This window comes from Pituophis catenifer, unplaced genomic scaffold (assembly GCF_029215685.1).
Source record: "Pituophis catenifer annectens isolate HBS135680 unplaced genomic scaffold, rPitCat1.0.hap2 SCAF_2, whole genome shotgun sequence".
Classification (NCBI taxonomy): domain Eukaryota; kingdom Metazoa; phylum Chordata; class Lepidosauria; order Squamata; family Colubridae; genus Pituophis; species Pituophis catenifer.
This window is the reverse complement of record NW_027256882.1, coordinates 105,006,170-105,024,854: the sequence shown is the minus strand read 5'-3', so window position 1 is coordinate 105,024,854 and position 18,685 is coordinate 105,006,170. Positions and strand designations below refer to the sequence as shown.

At 38.6% G+C, this 18,685-nt stretch overlaps 1 protein-coding gene across 1 annotated transcript in view; it reads right to left on the bottom strand.

The window, feature by feature from the left end:
* Positions 1–15,849, bottom strand: part of PDLIM4 (PDZ and LIM domain 4) — a 78,955-nt gene extending 63,106 nt beyond the window's left edge. Inside the window, exon 1 of the mRNA XM_070937318.1 lies at positions 15,563–15,849. Within this exon, the coding sequence (XP_070793419.1) occupies positions 15,563–15,655 (93 nt within the window). The 5' untranslated portion in view covers positions 15,656–15,849. The remainder of the gene's footprint in view (positions 1–15,562) is intronic.
* Positions 15,850–18,685: the final 2,836 nt, after the last annotated feature.

Sequence of the window (18,685 nt, the reverse complement as noted above, 5' to 3'; positions counted from 1 at the left end):
AGATTGATAACTGCATTAGGAATGGAAAAAGAACAATATATGCAGAGTTTGCCTGGTTACCTAAACATAATATATTTCATGTAATCTTGTCTCACTCATTAGTTCAGTTTTAGGCAGGAAGATTCTTTCTCTTATCTTCAGATTTCAATTCATTTAATCGTAGTGATTTTTGTACAGTATTTTTGTAACCATGACCCCCAACATTTTCCATATTAATTATTGTTCTGAGCAACCAAGAACAAAAGGATCATAAGAGTAATGCATGTTCTCTTAACACCATACAAGAGAATTAAAGTACATACTGTGCCTTTTAACCTAGTTAAATTAACAAAAAATGGTCTTATGTATATTTCCCAGGAATGAGAAATTTGAATATATGCAATTCAGGCATATGCACATCACTCAGTTAGGCAATCCATGACCCATAACTGTCCAGATCCAATAGGAAATACATGCAATCCTTAAAACATCCCCATTTTCAGATGGATGATGAAGTTAAAAACATCACCAGTTTATCTCTTGGGGTCTCTTTTGTTTTACACTTAGCCTTTAGAAAAATGTTTTTGATTATCTGATCCTTGGGTTTTTATTATTTATTATTTTTAAATGGTTTTAGTCGGTTTTTATTATTATATGTTTTTAATCTGTGTTCGCCGCCCTGAGTCCTTCGGGAGAATGATGGCATATAAATTCTGTAAAATAAATAAATAAATAACTAAATAAATTATCATATTAATCAAATTCAAGCATTATATATTGCCCCATAGTGCTTTACAGCACTCTTGTCACTCAAATGTTAAAATGCATTCTTCGCTATCTAATTACAATAATCTGGAAATGTAGGAATGGAATCCATTTGTATTAGATTGTTTCTAGCATCTTTATTAGAATAATATTATACTAGAAGAATTTGCCCTTTTGCCCTTATAAAACTATTTCTGAATTACTGTTCAATTCTGAAAAGAATCTTGCAATTTAAAATTCAATTTTTAAACAATGAAGGGAAGCAAGCAGATCATAGTTCTGGAATTATTTCCAATTTCTTTGTCAGCAGGAGCCATTTGTTTGTGTATATTAGAAAACATATAATAGCTTCATAACTCCATTATTTATTTATTTATTTTATTTATTAATCAAATTTCTATACCGCCCTACTCCTGAAGGACTCAGGGCGGTGAACAGCCAAGATAAAATACAGATAATACAAATATTACAAATATTAATACAAATATTAAAAATCCCTTAAAATTATTAAATATTTTGGCCGAAAACACAGATTAAAACACCCAATTTATAAAATCACGAATTAAAAATTTAAAAGAGGAGAGTTAGGCCAGGCCAGCCTGCTGAAATAAAAAAGTTTTGAGAGCACGACGAAACGTGCGCAGGTCCGGGATCCTCCGTATCTCTGGGGGGAGCTCGTTCCAGATGGTAGGTGCCCCCACAGAGAAGGCTCTCCCCCTGAAGAGTCGACACTGTTTGGCCAATGGCACCCTGAGGAGTCCCTCTCTATGGGAGCGTACTGGTCGGTGAGAGGCTATTGGTAGCAGAAGGCGGTCTCGTAAATACCCCCGTCAGATGCCATGGAGCGCTCTAAAGGTGGTAACCAAAACCTTGAAGCGCACCCGGAAGACCACCGGGAGCCAGTGCAGCTCGCGCAGGAGGGGGGTCACAAGGGAGCGCCACATCACTCCCATAACCACCCACGCGGCCGCATTCTGGACCAGCTGGAGCCTCCGGGTGCTCCTCAAGGGGAGCACTCATGTAATTATGGATTACATGACTGGCAGAGAGTTAAAATGGAGCAATTGCCAACAATTGCTGCCCAGCTGCCATCTCTCCCTGAAGAATTTTTTTTTCCCTTGGCAGTCCCCAAACAGATTTGGCCCATTTTCTAACTTGATCTTATCTCTGCTGATTTCAACTCCACCTCGCTCTCCTATACCAAATTTGGTCCCATTTCTGTTTGGTTCTCAGAATTAATCCCATGGATGGACAGATAGAAATAATTTATTCCCAAAGTTTCATTGACTGGAAAACATTGGCTGGTTCTCTAAGTGCATATTTCTACTCTCTCCTTCTCCTTCTCCCACATGTCTGCATTTGTGAATATCCTCTGCAAAGTCTAATCAGTGCAATTGCATATCTGTGTATCTGCTCTGACTTGTGGTTTTACTTGCCCATAGTTTTCTGTATGTGTGCACTGAGAAGAATGGAGTAGACTGTATACTGTATTCTCCCCTCTGAGTCACATGACTTTCAAACCCATTTACCAGCAATGGCTATAGAAGAAAGACATTTTCTTCTGTAGAGAGTTTAAGGAAATTCAGATAAAACCTGACTTTAGTCTCTCAAGTGTCTCACTGCTGCCACTAGAGATTGGGAAACGTTGGTGGGACAAAGTAAGTTTGGGGTTTAATCACCAGTTTTCTCTGGGCCACCCAACCAGGAGACAGCAGGATTTATGAGTTCGCAGCAATCTGTCCAGTTGCTTCTCCCTAAAAGATGCAGGAGGAGAAGAAAATTTTCCCTTTATAGTCCTAAACTAGGTCAAGATCTAGCTCACTTTAAACTTTTATCATTTTTGTCAGCTACTTCCCTACCCTCCTCCACCAAATCCAGTCCTACTCTGTTTCGTTTAGAGAGAATTATTCTGATGAAAGATGGAGAGAAGCCCTTTTACATTTTATTGTGTTAGAGAGAATAAAAATAGGACAGCAAAACTAATCCCATTTTCCTATAAAAAAAGAGAAGCCGATCGTTAGTAAATCAGAATTGGTTTAAAAAATGTAAATGATAGTCTGTTTAAATGACAGCTTTTGCTTGAATGGAAAAATGAAAACAACAGTAAATACTGTACTTCCCAAAAATTGCCTTGGTTCCATTGAGGAAAGGTGAATGTTAAAATGGTTTTTTGAAATTTAACACCCGCATCTTCTTTTTCCAGTCAGGAACCTTAGAAAATAAAAATGATTGTCTTTCAGCAGGCTGCCTTCAGTTGCTGATGTGTGGATTTCTGAAAACTGTCCTCTGGAAACTGACATTTCCTTTATAGTCATAGTATTAAAAAAAACCATCCACTCCAGAGAGCACAAGAGCTTGCAACTAAACAGTATGGTCCTAGTTATGAATATTGCTGCTAGCCAAAAGGAATTGAATTATCTCATTAGCGAAGAGAGAAAACAAAACAAAATAGGGCTTGGCATATTTATTCCTGTCATCCCCTGATGAAAAACTTATTCCTCCTCCAGCAATGCACTTGGCTTCTGGATTGGGGAAGGGATAAGAGAAGCCAACACAGAAGCTAAGCAAACCACCTAAGCTGGACACTACTGACCGTTCCCTCTTCTGTGGTGGTTACAGCAAATGTTAACTCTTTCAGTGAGTTCTTTACTTTACTTTATTTTGAATTTATATATCGCCCTACCCCCGAAGGACTCAGGGCGGTGAACAGCCAAAAGATAAAACACACATAATACAAAATTTAAAAACAATGTAAAAGCACATTAAATAATTTGGCCCAAACAATTTAAAACACCCCTATTATTTTCTAAGAAACTTTTGCTTCTAGAGAATATCAATTTCCCAGAAGGTAAAATTGTACTTTAGAAAAATCAGTTATTTGTCCATACCATTCAGTATGTGGTAGAGATCCCAAACCCAAAAATACCTTTTGAAAATGTTCTTGGGGATAGGATTGGGTCCAATACCAAGTTCACAGAAGGCAATCCAAACATGTTCAGAGATAATTTGATCGAGAAAATGCTTCAAGACAGATGTAAAACAGCAGTAGTAAATGTATTGTCCCAGCAAAGCACAAAATGACAATTCCATAGAAGGCAAATCAGATTATTTAGAGGGGTACACTTAACCAAATAAGTAAAATACCCTCTTATGTCATCCATCCACATTCAAAGGAGAAACAGGCAAATCACTTACACCCCATGCAATATACACACTTAAGATATGTGCTGCTCCCCTTAAGCATCAAGATATTCGGCATTTCTCCATTCTCAAGAAGCAACTTTATTAAACATGAATGAACACATTTATTTATTTTATTTATTATTTATTATCAAATTTTATTTGTATTCCCACTTTTATTATTTTTATAAATAACTCAAGGCAGCAAACATATCTACCACACCTTCCTCCTCCTATTTTCTCCACAATAACAACTCTATGGGGTAGGGTGGGCTGAGAGAGAGAGAGAGAGAGAGAGAGAGTGATGGGCCCAAAGTCACCCAACACAGGCATGGACTAAACTCACTCTTGCTTTGTTGCACAAAATTTTCTGTGGTTTGGTTATTCTTTTAAAAGTTATTTTCTAGGGTTGATCATCAGCAAGAGTTTATTAGAGTAACCAATATTATTAAAGAATGTACTTTTAACTACTTTCATTTTAGAAATATTAAATTATTGTAATCAACTTGAAAAAGTTTTCTTAAGTATACGTAGGGTTTTTTTAATTTCAAGTTTGTTCCTCTTATGTTTGCATAACTGTATTTCCACAGTAGCTAGGTACACCTGCATCAGGAAAACAATAGTTTAAACTTCGTTTCAAAAATGCTGATGTCATTATACCAACATTGCAAAATGGTGTAAATTCTCCCAAGTAGCTTGAATGTTTTTGTTTCATCTAGCTTGGCAAAGACAGAAAGTGTTTAGGGTGTGGGAGATTTATTTTGTTAAGCTTCCACCAAGGTCAGACTTGGAATGAAAAGATTATAAATAATTTCTCCTGCCTGATTTCCACTTCTGGATTGCCGGTGCGATAAACTAATTGAAGTAATTAATAAGAGGCATGACATTAAAATGGCTCTAATTATCTTTGTGCCAAAACATAATGAAGTTAATAAACAAAGAATATTTTACAATTATGTCCAAAATGAAATAAATTTAAAACAACCTTTTCTCCTTTGAGAAAACTGTGAGGTTATTTGAAGTAACTTGGGTTTTCTACAGCAAATTCATAATATGTTAAGTGGAGATGGTTAAGTTAGGAGAGTAATTTTCAGTAATACATCTGTGGTATCTTAGATTGAAAGGTTCCCCCACTGTACCACATTATGAAACTGCAAACAAGATTCAGTCACAAAATTCAGGTTGTATGATAAAGCTAAACTATATTTTAGCTGTAGAAGAGCAAATCTAAGAGCCCTTCCAGATACTTCTTAACACAGGCAAAGAAAGGAACTGGAAAAATTATCTTTTATTTTCAATATTTTGTCATTCTATCTACATTAAAACAAAACATTCTTAACTTTATCTTCAGCTGTTGAAACTTCCACAAAATTTATGGTATCCTTTTGGGCCAGCTATAGGGAATGAGAAGCATGGTGTTGCTGTGGTTCTCCTTTCTTCATGGCAAGTTTTAGATGGTGTTCGGTGGAGCAGAGAGGTTGAACTCGAAGGCCCAAATTAAGGCTGATTTAGTGCTTGGCATTCTCTCCTCTCCCCCATATGAACCACTGGAAGAAGTCATTGGGATTCTGAGTATCATTAATCCAGGCTGATGATTTACAGTGGTATCCCTCAATCATTGGATAACCAAGTAGTGCAATTAATGTTTTATCCAAGTGTCTGGAAGCTCTTGAGGGAGACAGGGAGGAACAGGCTTAGATTTGATCTAATAAGATCAAGGGACCAAGGGTGTTCTGTCCTCTGGAACAGGGGATCTTCCATTTTTTGTACTATCCCACTTGGTAATCTCAAAGATGGCAGCTATGGCCAGGAAAACCTTTGCACAGGTGTAGCACTATGCCAGTTGTGCTTTAGAGATTTCCTCATGTTCTGGTCACTTTTTAGGTGGCCATTGCACAAGGTCAAGATATTTGAAGGATTGCATGTCTTCTATGGTGCTATCCATCTTTTGATAGATTTGACTTGTTTCAGATCCTATTGATTAAACAATGTTATCTATCAGGACCTAGGAAGTGGGCCTTCTCTGTTACTGCATCTGCCCTTTGGAACAGCCTTCCCTGAAGATTCATAGGGTTCCTACTCTGCCTTCCTTCAGGTGTTCTTTGAAACCCTGGTTTTTCCTTCAGGCCTTGGGCTAGGATAGTTCAATGGTCCCTTTAAACTGGAGGGGAATTAATGGAATTGATCTTCTAATTTTGTGAGGCTACCTGGAGTTAGATAGGCAGGCGGGTGGGCTGACGGACAGACAATGGATGGAATGGAGGCAGAGACAGATAGGGATAGACACAGATAGGGATGGGTGGAGAGAGAGAGAGAGAGAGAGAGAGAGAGGGAGGGAGGGAGGGAGGGAGGGAGATGGATGGATAGATAGAATAGATAGAGATGGATGGATGGATGGATAGATAGAATAGAGATATAGATAGATAGAGATATAGATAGATAGATAGATAGATAGATAGATAGATAGATAGATACAGCGATAGAGATGGATGGATGGATGGGTGGGTGGGTGGATGGATAGAATAGAGATAGAGATAGATAGATAGATAGATAGATAGATAGATAGACAGACAGACAGACAGACAGACAGACAGACAGACAGACAGACAGACAGAGGCTTATTTCAATAAAATATAGTATTCCAGTTTGGGTATAACAACTTACGATTAATTGAAAAAATTGTGGTCATTTCCAATTTTCTCCTCATATACCCACCGGGGGGCGGGGGTGGGAGACGAAGCACACCAAATTTACTGCACATGCTTTTACAAGAGCTCCCCATGCAATCAATTTCCTACAATTTTATCACTAAAAAAATTAACATTCACTCACATTTCTACCTATGACAATAACATAATATTCAATTGGTCAGCCACTTAATCCCTTCATAGTATATAATTCCTTTTCCTACTGTTATTTGGTGACTGCTATCTCTGAAATGCAATTAATAATATAGCATCTCATCTTACAACTGTGCATTAGGTTTGTAAAATAATTTTTTTTTACTATTTGGTCTATTGGCTTAATGTAATTTATGCAATTTTTAAAAATGAAATCACTTGAATCATTTCCTAAGTGAAACTAATAACAGCAATTACAGAAATCAAGCTGTGATGTGAATCATAGCAAAATAGTTCTATCTTCTACACTTCTTTAATGAAATTATTACCTGATAACTCGCTAAAATCTCAGCCACAGAGACAAACTTTGAAGGACTACAATCTTAAATATTTGTAAAAACCCATTAAAACATACAAGACTACTATTTTTCAAACTGTACAATATGACAGAAATATATATACAAAATGTTTGAATAAACCTGAATAAGACAGAGCTGCATCTCCTTGCTAAGAGATTAAAGTTGTAATGAATGAGGGATTTAATGGATCATTTCTAGAGGTGGGGCACATACTTAACAGATGTTTGCACTGTGAATAATAACTCAGATAGCTATTCAAGACCAAAGTTGTCATCTTTATTTAACCGCATGTAGACTACACAGATACTGACTCCTTAACACCGCGACTAGTATACAATTTCTAATGATTTTAAGATACTCGTGTTATCCAGGAGTTATTAAAAATACCTAAGTGAAGGAGAGGAGCCCTGCTATTTATGACATTATGTCTACAGCAGGGGTGGGTTCTACTTACCTTTACTATGGTTCACAACGGGATCATGCTCGCTCGCTTCGCTTACGCACACGCCTTGCTTCTGCACATGCGCAGAACCTTCTGTGCATGCGCAGATCACTTCTGATGACATCAGGGTCAGTGGGCGGAGCCTCCCATCGGTTTTACTACCGGTTCTATAGAACCGGTCCAAACCGGGGTCAACCCACCACTGGTCAATAGGCTGTGCAAATGGTAGCATACACAGAACCCTCCATTGTGTAGATATTTCAATTCCATACTTGGACACAACTGGTTTAATTGACATCTCAGCCACAATTTATTGGAATGAGATTGGTCTCTACTGCCTGCATTGTGGATACCTCTTCTTTTAATTACACCTGAATACTATAAAGTAGACAGTAAAGATGTTGGTCTTTGCTAAACAAGGAGTGGAAAGGAAGGAAATGAAAAGGCTGGAATTGTTGCATACCAGAACTCAATATTAGAGAGAATTACATATAGCAGCAAATAAATGTATCTTTTTCACAGAGGCAAAGAAAAATAAGTAGCACATTAGGGCAGAAAAAAAAATACTGCAGGCACAGATTAGTTTTTAATCTCTCATCTTTTCTTTGTTATTGTGGCAATGATGGGAATCTTATCAAATTAATTTTATCATAAATTAGCCTAATATTACAACTATTTCATACAAAAATATATAAATCAGTCTTTTTCAAATTTGGCAACTCTAGGATGTATGGAATTCAACTCCTAGAATTCCCCAGAGTCCACACATCTGAAACTTGCCAAATTTGAAAAATATCCATATAAATGGATAACCTTAGAACAAAATGTTGTTAATACACAGTGACTACTCTAAAGAAAGCAACAAATGTAGAAAGAAGCAGGAACAAGGAAGCAATGAAGGAAATCTAACATAAAAGTTACCATAACAAAAATATGGCTTAGTGTGAAATCTTCTCTTAGGTTCTAGACTAGCTGCTCACTTGCTCTTCAAGTACTTTAGGGGGAAACTATACTCAATTTATCAAGGAAATGTATAAATAGTAGGCTCTAATTTTTCTCCAGTTTGCCATGACATTATTCTCATTCCTAGCAGGTTTTGAGGCTTGTAATTTTGTTGCCTTTTGCAGAACAGTGTGGATTCTTGAACCAAGTCTCAGGGAAAACTCATAGAAACATGTCAGAGCAATAGAATTTAAAACAAGCATGACTGAATTCTTCTCTAACAACACTTTATGACAGTGTAGAAACTCATTTAGTTAGCATGTTAGTGCAATTACTTAATCACCCTCCCAAAGTAATATATGAATAAAATGTAGCTGAAATTTAAAAATAGATTTTTTCTCAGTTTTATGAGGGAGGTCCAATAATACAACACACACACACACACACACACACACACACACACACAGAGAGAGAGAGAGAGAGAGAGAGAGAGAGAGAGAGAGAGAGAGAGAGAGAGAGAGAGAGAGAGAGAGAGAGAGAGAGATGGCTATATTAGTGAAAAGAGAACCAAATAAATTGCTTGCCTATGTAAGAACAGTGCATGTACAACAGAGAGAGAAAATGCAAGTATTTACAAGCATATATTCAGAAGATTTTATTTTGTTACAAATGAGTAGGAAAATGATCCAATGCAAGTTTAATATTAAAAAGATTAAAAAGTGACCAAAAGAAAAATGGATTTGCTCACCTATTGTTATTTCTGAATAAGCCTCATTAAACACTTTATTAATTTGCTTTAAAACCCAACATAAGTGAAGTTTCCATGGAAGAGTTTAGGATACTATGTCTGGATTGCAGAAATGAAGATGATAAATACATGATACCAGAGATCTAAAAAACCCATAAATTTCTGCTTCTATATAGTTGTCATCTGGATTTTTGGTATTCAAATCTAATAGCCTTAAATGAGATAGATTCCATAACAAATGGTAGAGAACAAAAGAAAGGCAGTAGTTTTCTAAAACAAATAAACTATGTTGAAGTAATTTATAATTTTACTTGTTCCTCATTTGTACACTGCCATATATTTATCTACTACAATATTTTCTGCTATTAAAATCCCAGTTTAAAACAATGAGAATTTAAGGGGGAAAGCCTATCTAAATTAAAAATTACATAAATTAAAAATACATACAGTAGCTTTTGCAAATAAAAATCCAAGTTAATTACTTGTTATATGTGTTCTGAAAATTTTCATTTTCCCTTTTTTTTTTCTTTATCTCTTTTTTTTTTTTTTAACTTGCTGCAGTGAATTCTTCTAACAGAGTCATTTACAGAAATCACTTTGCAGGTTGTAGATGGGAAAACACCCTTAACTGTTTTTCTGTGCAATGGCTTGACAACCAATCACAAGTAATATAAACAAAGCATTTATCTTCAAAGATAAAAACAGTTTTTTTCAGACCTAAGATACTGAAAGATCCAAAGTTCATATAGTTTTGCTACATTAAGCATATTAAGACAAAGTACAATACTCTAAATTTTTAGAGTAGAGGGAATATCTATAGTGTATGGCTTTCATTGATTACATTCACATTTTAAGCAAGCACTTTTCCTTCTCAAGTAATATAATAATGGACATGTCTAACATGGACATTTTTCCGGGCAGCCTGGTTGGATAATAGGTTCTTATAGTATTATTTTTTGCATTTAAGATAAAATATTCTCAGATACAATGGGACCTTATTACAGTACTTGCCATTCTTACATCTTTCATTACTTCCTTTCGTCATATGCAGTAAAATTAATCATATTTTTAAGATTCATATTCATTTCATTGTCGTGTATCCAAGTGAGTAGACTTATGGGTAAAATAGTGTATTGGAAATAAGTCTTCTGAGCTAATAACTCATCAAGCTTCAACAATTTCGTTCATCTTTGGATCTACAAATGGTACCTTCTTCCCCATCAATTCTAGCAGAATATCCCACACACATTCATTCAACACTCAACAATTTTCTCTAAACAGATATCTGGTTCTTCATTATCACTAATTACTCCAGCAGAATTTGCAATCATCTCCAACTTTGTTATCTGTTCAAATAAAAACTGAGCTTTGTTCATTGGGACACCTAGACACGTGATGTTTATGGAACTGTATTTATGGAGCAGCTTAGTTCTGGCATTTTACAAAGTATTTTTTGAGGAAAAAAGTCAAAGAAGTTTTTTTTTATTACAGATTAAAATGATCCTTCAAAATAACTATTTTTTTCATCTCTAATTAACATTAACTTTGTATTAAAATATCCGTAGCATGTGACCATTGTGACATGCTCAGATCAGTCATGTTTTCTCTCTCTGCATCTGAATTTCAGTTGGGTTGCTGAAAGTAAAATTCAATCCCACACCGGAATAGAGTTGCTCAACTGAGCTTGTTGATCAGAAAGATTGGCAGTTTGGTGGTTCAAATCCCTAGTATAGGTCTCCTGCATGAGCAGGGGGTTGGACTAGATGACCTCCAAGATCCCTTCCAACTCTGTAACTGTTATTATTATTACAAGTCACTAATATAAATAAATTGTATATATAGGAAGTCCTCGACTTGCAACCACAATTGAACCCAAAATTTATGTTGCTAAGTGAGAAATTTGTTAAGTGAGTTTTGCCCCACTATATGACTTTTCTTGTCATGTTTGCTAACTGAATCACTGCAGTTGTTAAATTAGTAACACTGTTATTAAGTGAATCTGGTTTCCCCAGTGACTTTGTTTGTCAGAAGGTCGCAAAAGGACACTGCAACCGACATAAATGTGAGTCGGTTTTCAAACATTTGAATATAAATCATATGACCATGGGGATACTGCAATGATCATGAGTGGTCATACAAAATAGTCATAAATCAATTTTTTTCAGTGCTGTTGTAACTTTGAATAGTCACTAAACCTACTGTTGAAAGTTGAGGACTACTTGTAGCAAATTATCTTTATGATGAATGAATATGTGCCATTAAATCATTTATGTGGTCATCCTAATGACCACATAGTGCAGGCCTGCACCCACACTAGGACTTCTAGGGCCTTCACTACCAGAGGCACTATGTGCTCTGCTTAAGGACTGCAAAGGAGAGAGCAGAAATTGTGGTCATTAAGCATGGCAATCACATGGATACCTCACTTAATGACCACCATGACATATGACTGTAATGGGCAGGCTCCATCACAATCATAAGTTGAGGACTACTTGTATAATCAATTACTACACAGATTTGATTCTTTTTCCCTAAGCAAAGAAATTTTCCCTTGTCATTATTACATATTAAATATCCATTACTTTCTGCCCGTTTCTCCAAATTATCAAGTTTGTTTGAAATGCCATTCACCTCTTCTAGGGTACTTTATATCATCTGCAGATTTAATAAACTTTTCTTCTACGTTCTCAATCAAACAGCAGATCTGTTTTCACCTAGGCTTCCTTAGAAATTAAACAGCACAAACTTAGTCCTGGCAAACCTCTTTAATTCATATGGCTGTAAATTACTTTCATTTACAGTCAAGAAGGCCCAGACTCAGGGCAAGGCCAAACTTGGCACAGAGTCACAAACAGAATTTCCAAATCTTGAATCAGTCAGATGAACTAATTGCTTCCTGAAAAAGTTCATGTCCCGATTTGCTTCTCTTTTATGTCTTATGGGAGGGGCCATGCATCTCCAAGCCTTACTCCCAAGTCGACCCTGTTTCCTTAATTGTTCCTGTCTCCTGGCAGCTCTGCGCATGTGCACACTGGGAACAGGCTCACACTGTTCTTCTGCCTCAGACTCCGGAAGCAGCAAAGAAGTATCAGATGGCCTTGGCTCCCTCTCTTCCTCCTCAGAGCCATTCTCCGAGCCTTCCCCAGACTCCAGGACTGGCCCACGTTCCTCCCCAACCTCCTTACTGTCCAAATCTGCTGCCATCTCTGCTGGCTGCTGGCGGGCTACAACAGGATCAGGCAGGAGTAGTATGCTGTGAGTTCCATCTCCTAACAAGTTCCAGCTGGCAAAACTCTTTTCTGCTGTAGCCTCCACTCTCTGGAACATCATTCTCCCTGAGTTGAGGTTCTTCAAGAATGCCCTTGAAACATGCTTTTTTCATCAGCCTTGGGGATCCCAGGGTGCAAGGCAGCTCTATGAGATTAAATGATGTTTGCTTTCCTGGTTTCTTGGGTTTTACTTGCTTGTTATATTTATTTTGCATGATTACTTTATATTTATTTTATTTTGGTTTGCTGGTTTTAGATTCTTGTGGAAGCATTTAACTATTGTTGTATTGTACTCAGCCCAGAGGTATGTGTTTGTGAGAAGGGTGGCTATATAAATATGGTAAGTAAATAAATAATAAAATATTGAAAAGTAGGTTACCTAAAATATTTTTATGGCACCCACACCCACTATCTTTTTCCAATTTGGCAAGGAGCCATTGATGGCTTGCAATCTATGTATGATTTTCAAAACATATTGTTAAGCAACCACTTGATTGCTGCACTATCCAGCATGTTTGATCTAAAAAAATAAAAAAAAAATCGCTCAAATTAATCTGCCACAATTTGTTCTCAACAAATCACTCCTGGTAGTTACTGCATTGTTTTCGATGTAGGTTATACTGTAGATCCATCTCTTGATGATTGGTTCTAAATTGCTGAGCTCACCCTTGATGGGTTCTAGAATCTACAAACTGGTTTGTAGTTTGCTATATTTTCTTTTGACCCTTTTTAACATCATGGGTCAATAATTCTCTCCTCCAGTTGCTTGGCAGTATCCATTCTCCAAGAATCATCAAATATAATAGATGAGAGTTCAACCAGACCACCAGCTACTTCCTTTAATATAGTACTCTACAATTACTCTAGTCCTAAAGTTAAACTCAAAGGGATTTTTTAATAATGTTGCTGTCAGTCTAAAATACAAACCTGCCCTTTCATTCTGCTCTTCCTAAGTAGAACTCATAGTTTTGTTGAAGACTGAACTAAAACAGGAGTTAAATAGCTCTGCCCCTTCTTTGTCACTTACGAGCATTTTTCCTTCTTTATTGGGCAGCTATTATAGGGATTGATTTTAAACCAGTCTGAAGAAGCCCTGTTTCATTTTTAACTTTTTTTTTTTTTGCTAATTTCAGCTAATTCTGAATTTTGGCTTTCCAGTTATCAGCAGTACAGTTCTGGGGTACCTGCTCTTCTTTTGTGATCTGGTTCTTTCATTTTTCTGTATTTGTCTCCCCAAATCTCCCTTTAACTTTTTAATGTAGTCATACTGGCTTATTTTGCTATCCTCCATTTTTTCTCTGCATTGGAATAGTTTGTGACTATAATTTATTGTCTTTCTCCTGCTTTTGAGCTCCTTTTGCTATTAGCTTCTCTTGCCATAGGTTCTTACTGATCCTTACTCAGACTTTTTTCAAATCCACTTTTTGCAATCAAATATATGTGTACTCAGTTGATTCAGTGTTAGTTTTCCTTAAAAATAAGGAAAAGTTCTTAAAAGTTCTCAAAAAGAACTCAAGGATTATATGGTAACTTTCCCATAGTACCAGGTCTATACTGTACCGGATAATATGCTGTATTCTGTTGCTATTATTATAAAACCATGCACATTTAAAATTAAAATGACCAGATCATTAGCCTTACTCATTTTAACTTTCATCATGAGAGAACAAACTTTCACAAAAATCATTCAGAAACAAAACGTCATGACCAGTACTTGTTTATTATGTACATTAAGCATCTTAATAATGAACACTAATTATTTTAATGGATAATTATGCAATGTGATCCTGTTATCTTTCTCAGGAAAAAATGCCACTGAATTTTGACACTGCCTATTAAATGTGCTTAAACTGCCCAACCTATTTTCCCACTGCTTTTGGGAAAACTGTAGTTGCAGTAATCACACCTAGGATCTGCCTGTTAGAAATTAAAGCAGTTTAGGAAATGATTTCCTTATACATAGGACAATAATTTCTGTGACTAATAAGTCCAGGGGAAAATTCTCTGCCTTCCCAAATGTGATGACCCAAGAAGTGTGTGTGTGTGTGTGTGTGTGTGTGTGTGTGTGTGTGTGTGGTGTGTGTGTGTAAAATAGGCAGCATAATTCTTTGCCCTGCATTAACATTTTCTATCAATCCACTTATATTGATGGGTCTGTTTCCTGCAAACTTTTCATTTCCCTCTCTCCAAGAAACTTGCTTGCACGTTTCTTTTTAAAACAACAACAACCACCGTGCGCTGTTAAACTCTAATCCCATCCTTTTCTAGTCACTCAGCAGCTCGCTTTCTCTTTTTAAAGTCTTCCTTTCCAGCCTAGGCTCGGGAGTGGGAATAAATAAATAAATAAATAAGGAACTGCCCCAAAGTTCAGCGCCTCGCAGGTCTGAGACGGCTCTTCTCAGCATCCAAAATGCTGAGGGAATCTGGCTAAAATCGCACGCCAAGCATCTTTTCTCTCTCGCAGGGGCGTTTACACCCGGGCGCCCTCCTGTTTCTCGTCCCGCTTGTTCGCCTCAAAGCGACGAAAAGCCGCAACGGCGGGGAGCGCCAGATCGCCGAGCTGGCTGGCCAGCAACAAGTGCCTCCCGCAGGGTCGACAGGAGCCCCGGAGGGGCCTTTGAAGTGCATCGCCGCTTTTCTGTTTGGCGGGCTGGCTGGCTGGCCGGCTGGGGCTTTCCAGGTTGCCACGGGCTGCTGTAATGGTGCCTGGTGCTGGCTTGAGGATGCGGATCGACAAAGGCTACTATTTTTTAAAAAAAAACCACCCACCCACCCACAGTCCTCTGATAACCTTTGAACGAAACCAGGCGGGTACAAACGTGCTTTCCTGGCATCTAGGCCCGCCAGTTTTCTTTCTTTCTTTTTCTTCTCCCCCCCCCCCCCCTCTCTCTACCAGTCTGCCCAAGACGGCGCAACGACGCGACTGCCGAAAAGTGCCAATTCCCGCCTCGGTCGCCTGAGGCGCTTCTGCAACCTCCATCCATCCCCCGCCAGCGCGCAGAGAGAGAGAGAGACGCGGCTTTCCCTCACACACTTACCCGGGAAATAGTCAGCGGAGTGCTAAAATCTTTCCCTCCGACCAGACGGAACCCCCATGGCGAAGGACCGTTCAGAGCCACTGTCTGGGGCATGGCGGGGCTCTTCAAGCCAGAAAGAAAAGCCGGACGAGGGAGCGCGCCTGGCCAGCCGGCTGAAAACAACTCGCAAAGCGGCGCCTCCTTACGCCAACTTCTCGCCTCTCCTCTCTCCTCTCCTCTCCTCTCTTCGCCTCTGTTGCTTTCTAATCCACTTAAAGCGCCTGCTAATCTCCGGTCCGGCCTGACGTCTCTCGGCTTCCCCGTACAGGGGAGAGGGAGGAGGAGGAGGAGGAGGAGGTACAGGGGGCAGAGAAAGGGAGAGGCGGGGCCCTTCACGCTTAGGGCGGGCGGGAATCCAACTTTCTCCTTGTCCCTTTTGCACAACGAGCCGTTGGGTAAGGATATTCCTTGATTAGACTTGGGGAGGGATTTTTTTTTTTTAAGTCACAGAAACAACCTTTTCTTTCGAGGGTTCCTGCTGTTCTTTTATACCTGAGTCAATTGCTAACCAATGCTCAGATTATTAGGAGAGAGGGGGGGAAGAGAGGGAGAGGGGGGGAGGTAGATGGAGGCAGAGGGAGAGAGGGAGGAGGGAAGAGAGGAAGAGGGAGGGAGAGAGGGAGGAGGAAAGAGAGGGAGGGAGAGAGGGAGGGAGAGAGAGGAGGAAAGAGAGGGAGGGAGGGAGGAAGAGAGGGAGAGGGAGGGAGAGGGAGAGGGAGGGAGGGAGAGGGAAGGAGGGAGAAAAAGGGAGGGAGAGAGGGAGGGAGAGGGAAGGAGGGAGAGAGAAAAAGGGAGGGAGAGGGGAAGGGAGAGAGGGAGGGGGAGAGAGGGAAGGGAGAGAAAGGGAGGGGGAGAGGGAGATGGAGAGAGAGAGAGAACTCTCAAATCTCAGGTTCATATGCTTTCCCTAACTGAAGAGCAACTTTCTAAGGAAAGCATTCAAAAACAACAACAACAAAAACAAGAAGGAAGAACATAGGTAGACCTTGCCTTTGTTTCCTCTCTAGTTCCAGCAATCTTGGCTTACATTTACATTTCTTTTCTCTGTACATGGTTATGCAAACAAGCCTCTGGTAGAACTCCCTCTCCCCAATGTATGAATTGGTTTTATTTACACAATATTGTATAAATCGTTACAAGCAGTTGGAACTCTGAGGGGCTTACGGAAGAATGAAAAATAAAATGCCTTCCCTTTACTTTTTATATTTATTAGATAGATATTTTATCTATCTAAAAATATTACCTATTTTTAGGAGACTTTAAACTGAGCTGAAACTAAGGAAAAACTGGATCCAGCTCCCACCCCAATATTCTGAGTAGTGTTTTTTGGAGGGGGAAATGCAAGAAAAAAACCTGACTTCCATGTGTTGTAATTTATAGTTTCCTAGATCAGAAAGGATCCCAAATAATGCAGACTTCGATGTTAAGGATATAGTTTGCTACACTAAAAAGTTTAAATTTTTCCTCACTTGAACTTAATAATGGTATAAAAACTTGCTATAGCAACATGTTTTTTATGCTTTGTCCCCATGATGTTTTTTTCATCTTATTTCCGGTCCTGATTAGGATGAGTTTAGTCATCTTTAGATGTTCTGATGTGAAAGCTACATTTCTCCTACTCCTGCAGCCCTTCCTTACTCTATAACAGGGCTGTCAAACTCCCGGCCCGTGAGCCGAATACATCACATGCTGGCCACGCCCACGCCCGGTTTAGTGAAGGGGGGAAAAGTCCCGCTATGTCACATGACTCCGTCATGACAACGTGAGTTTGACACCCCTGCTCTATAACCCTAATTACTGCTCTATAACTATCCAAGAACCCCCCCCCCCCAAAAAAAAATAACTTGTTTCCTTGGAGGCAAGTTAGGTGATTACAATTAACTTACTATGTTACTGGAAATGGAAGTAAAATATCTCAATAAACTTCTGAAAATAGTTTTTTTTTCTTTTTTTTAATATTGGTTTGTCCTTTCTACCTTGGTCAGCTATGCCCATGTATGAGTCTCTCTCTCTTTCTCTCTGTGTATATGTGTTTGTGTGCGACACAATTTACAGCTTTTCATCTGTAGCTATACAGCAGTGACACAAGCTATTTTGCTGCCCCACGTCACACAGGAAAGTGACCCTCATACACAATACCCTTGAAACCAAGTCATTTTCTAAGTAGTTTTGTACTTATTAAACTGCTGCAACATTCTTCTGTCTGAGATAAGACAGTTCCTATTTTTGTAATTGATCCTCTTGTAACAATTAACTGTATTAATAAAGTTTACCCTCCAGCACTTCAAAAATAAAGGGAGACATGCTTATAACAGCTCAGTTTAAATTCCAAAGGTTATTGTTTGAACTTTTTCCACAACTCCACCTCCTGCATGCATCATTACATAATTCAGAAGTCTGTGCTCCATCTCCTGCATTGTTTACGTTTATCTGCCCTTCTCTGTTTATTCTATTACCAGTTTGGTTAGGCTTGAAAAGGAAGGCAAGCTGAAGTCATGGTTTGCCCAAGAAACTGTGGCTTGGAGCCAGTCGTTATTTCTAAATTTAGCCAAATTGTCCTGTGAATAACAATAGGGTGAAGAGGGGAGAGAAAGAAGAATCGTATACAGGGGCTTTTACATGTTATTTTGTTTTTTTATTTATCAAATGTAGTCACTCTCAGAAAAGATACAATACATCAATAAAGATACAATGCATCAGGAAAAGGATCCAGGTAAAACAAGGATTAAATCAATTACAAGTTAAAAGGTGGAGGGAGACCTTCGTGGCACCAACTATAACTCTCTGTGAGACCCATATACAAGTTGGCAAAGCCAGGTCTTCAGACTCTTTCGAAAGGCCAGGAGAGTGGGGGGGGGGGCTTGCCCCACCTTTGGTGAGGGAAGATATTCCAGAGGATGGGGAAGACAGCACAGAAGGCTCTCTTCCTGGACCTGGATAAAGTCAAAATTCTTTAATTGACAGGGGTCTGTAACATGCCTTCTCTGTCTGACTGGGTGGGATGGGCTGATGTGATGGAGTTAAGGTGATACCTTGAATAATCTGGTCCCATAGCATAACCAGTACCTTGAATTGAACCTGGAG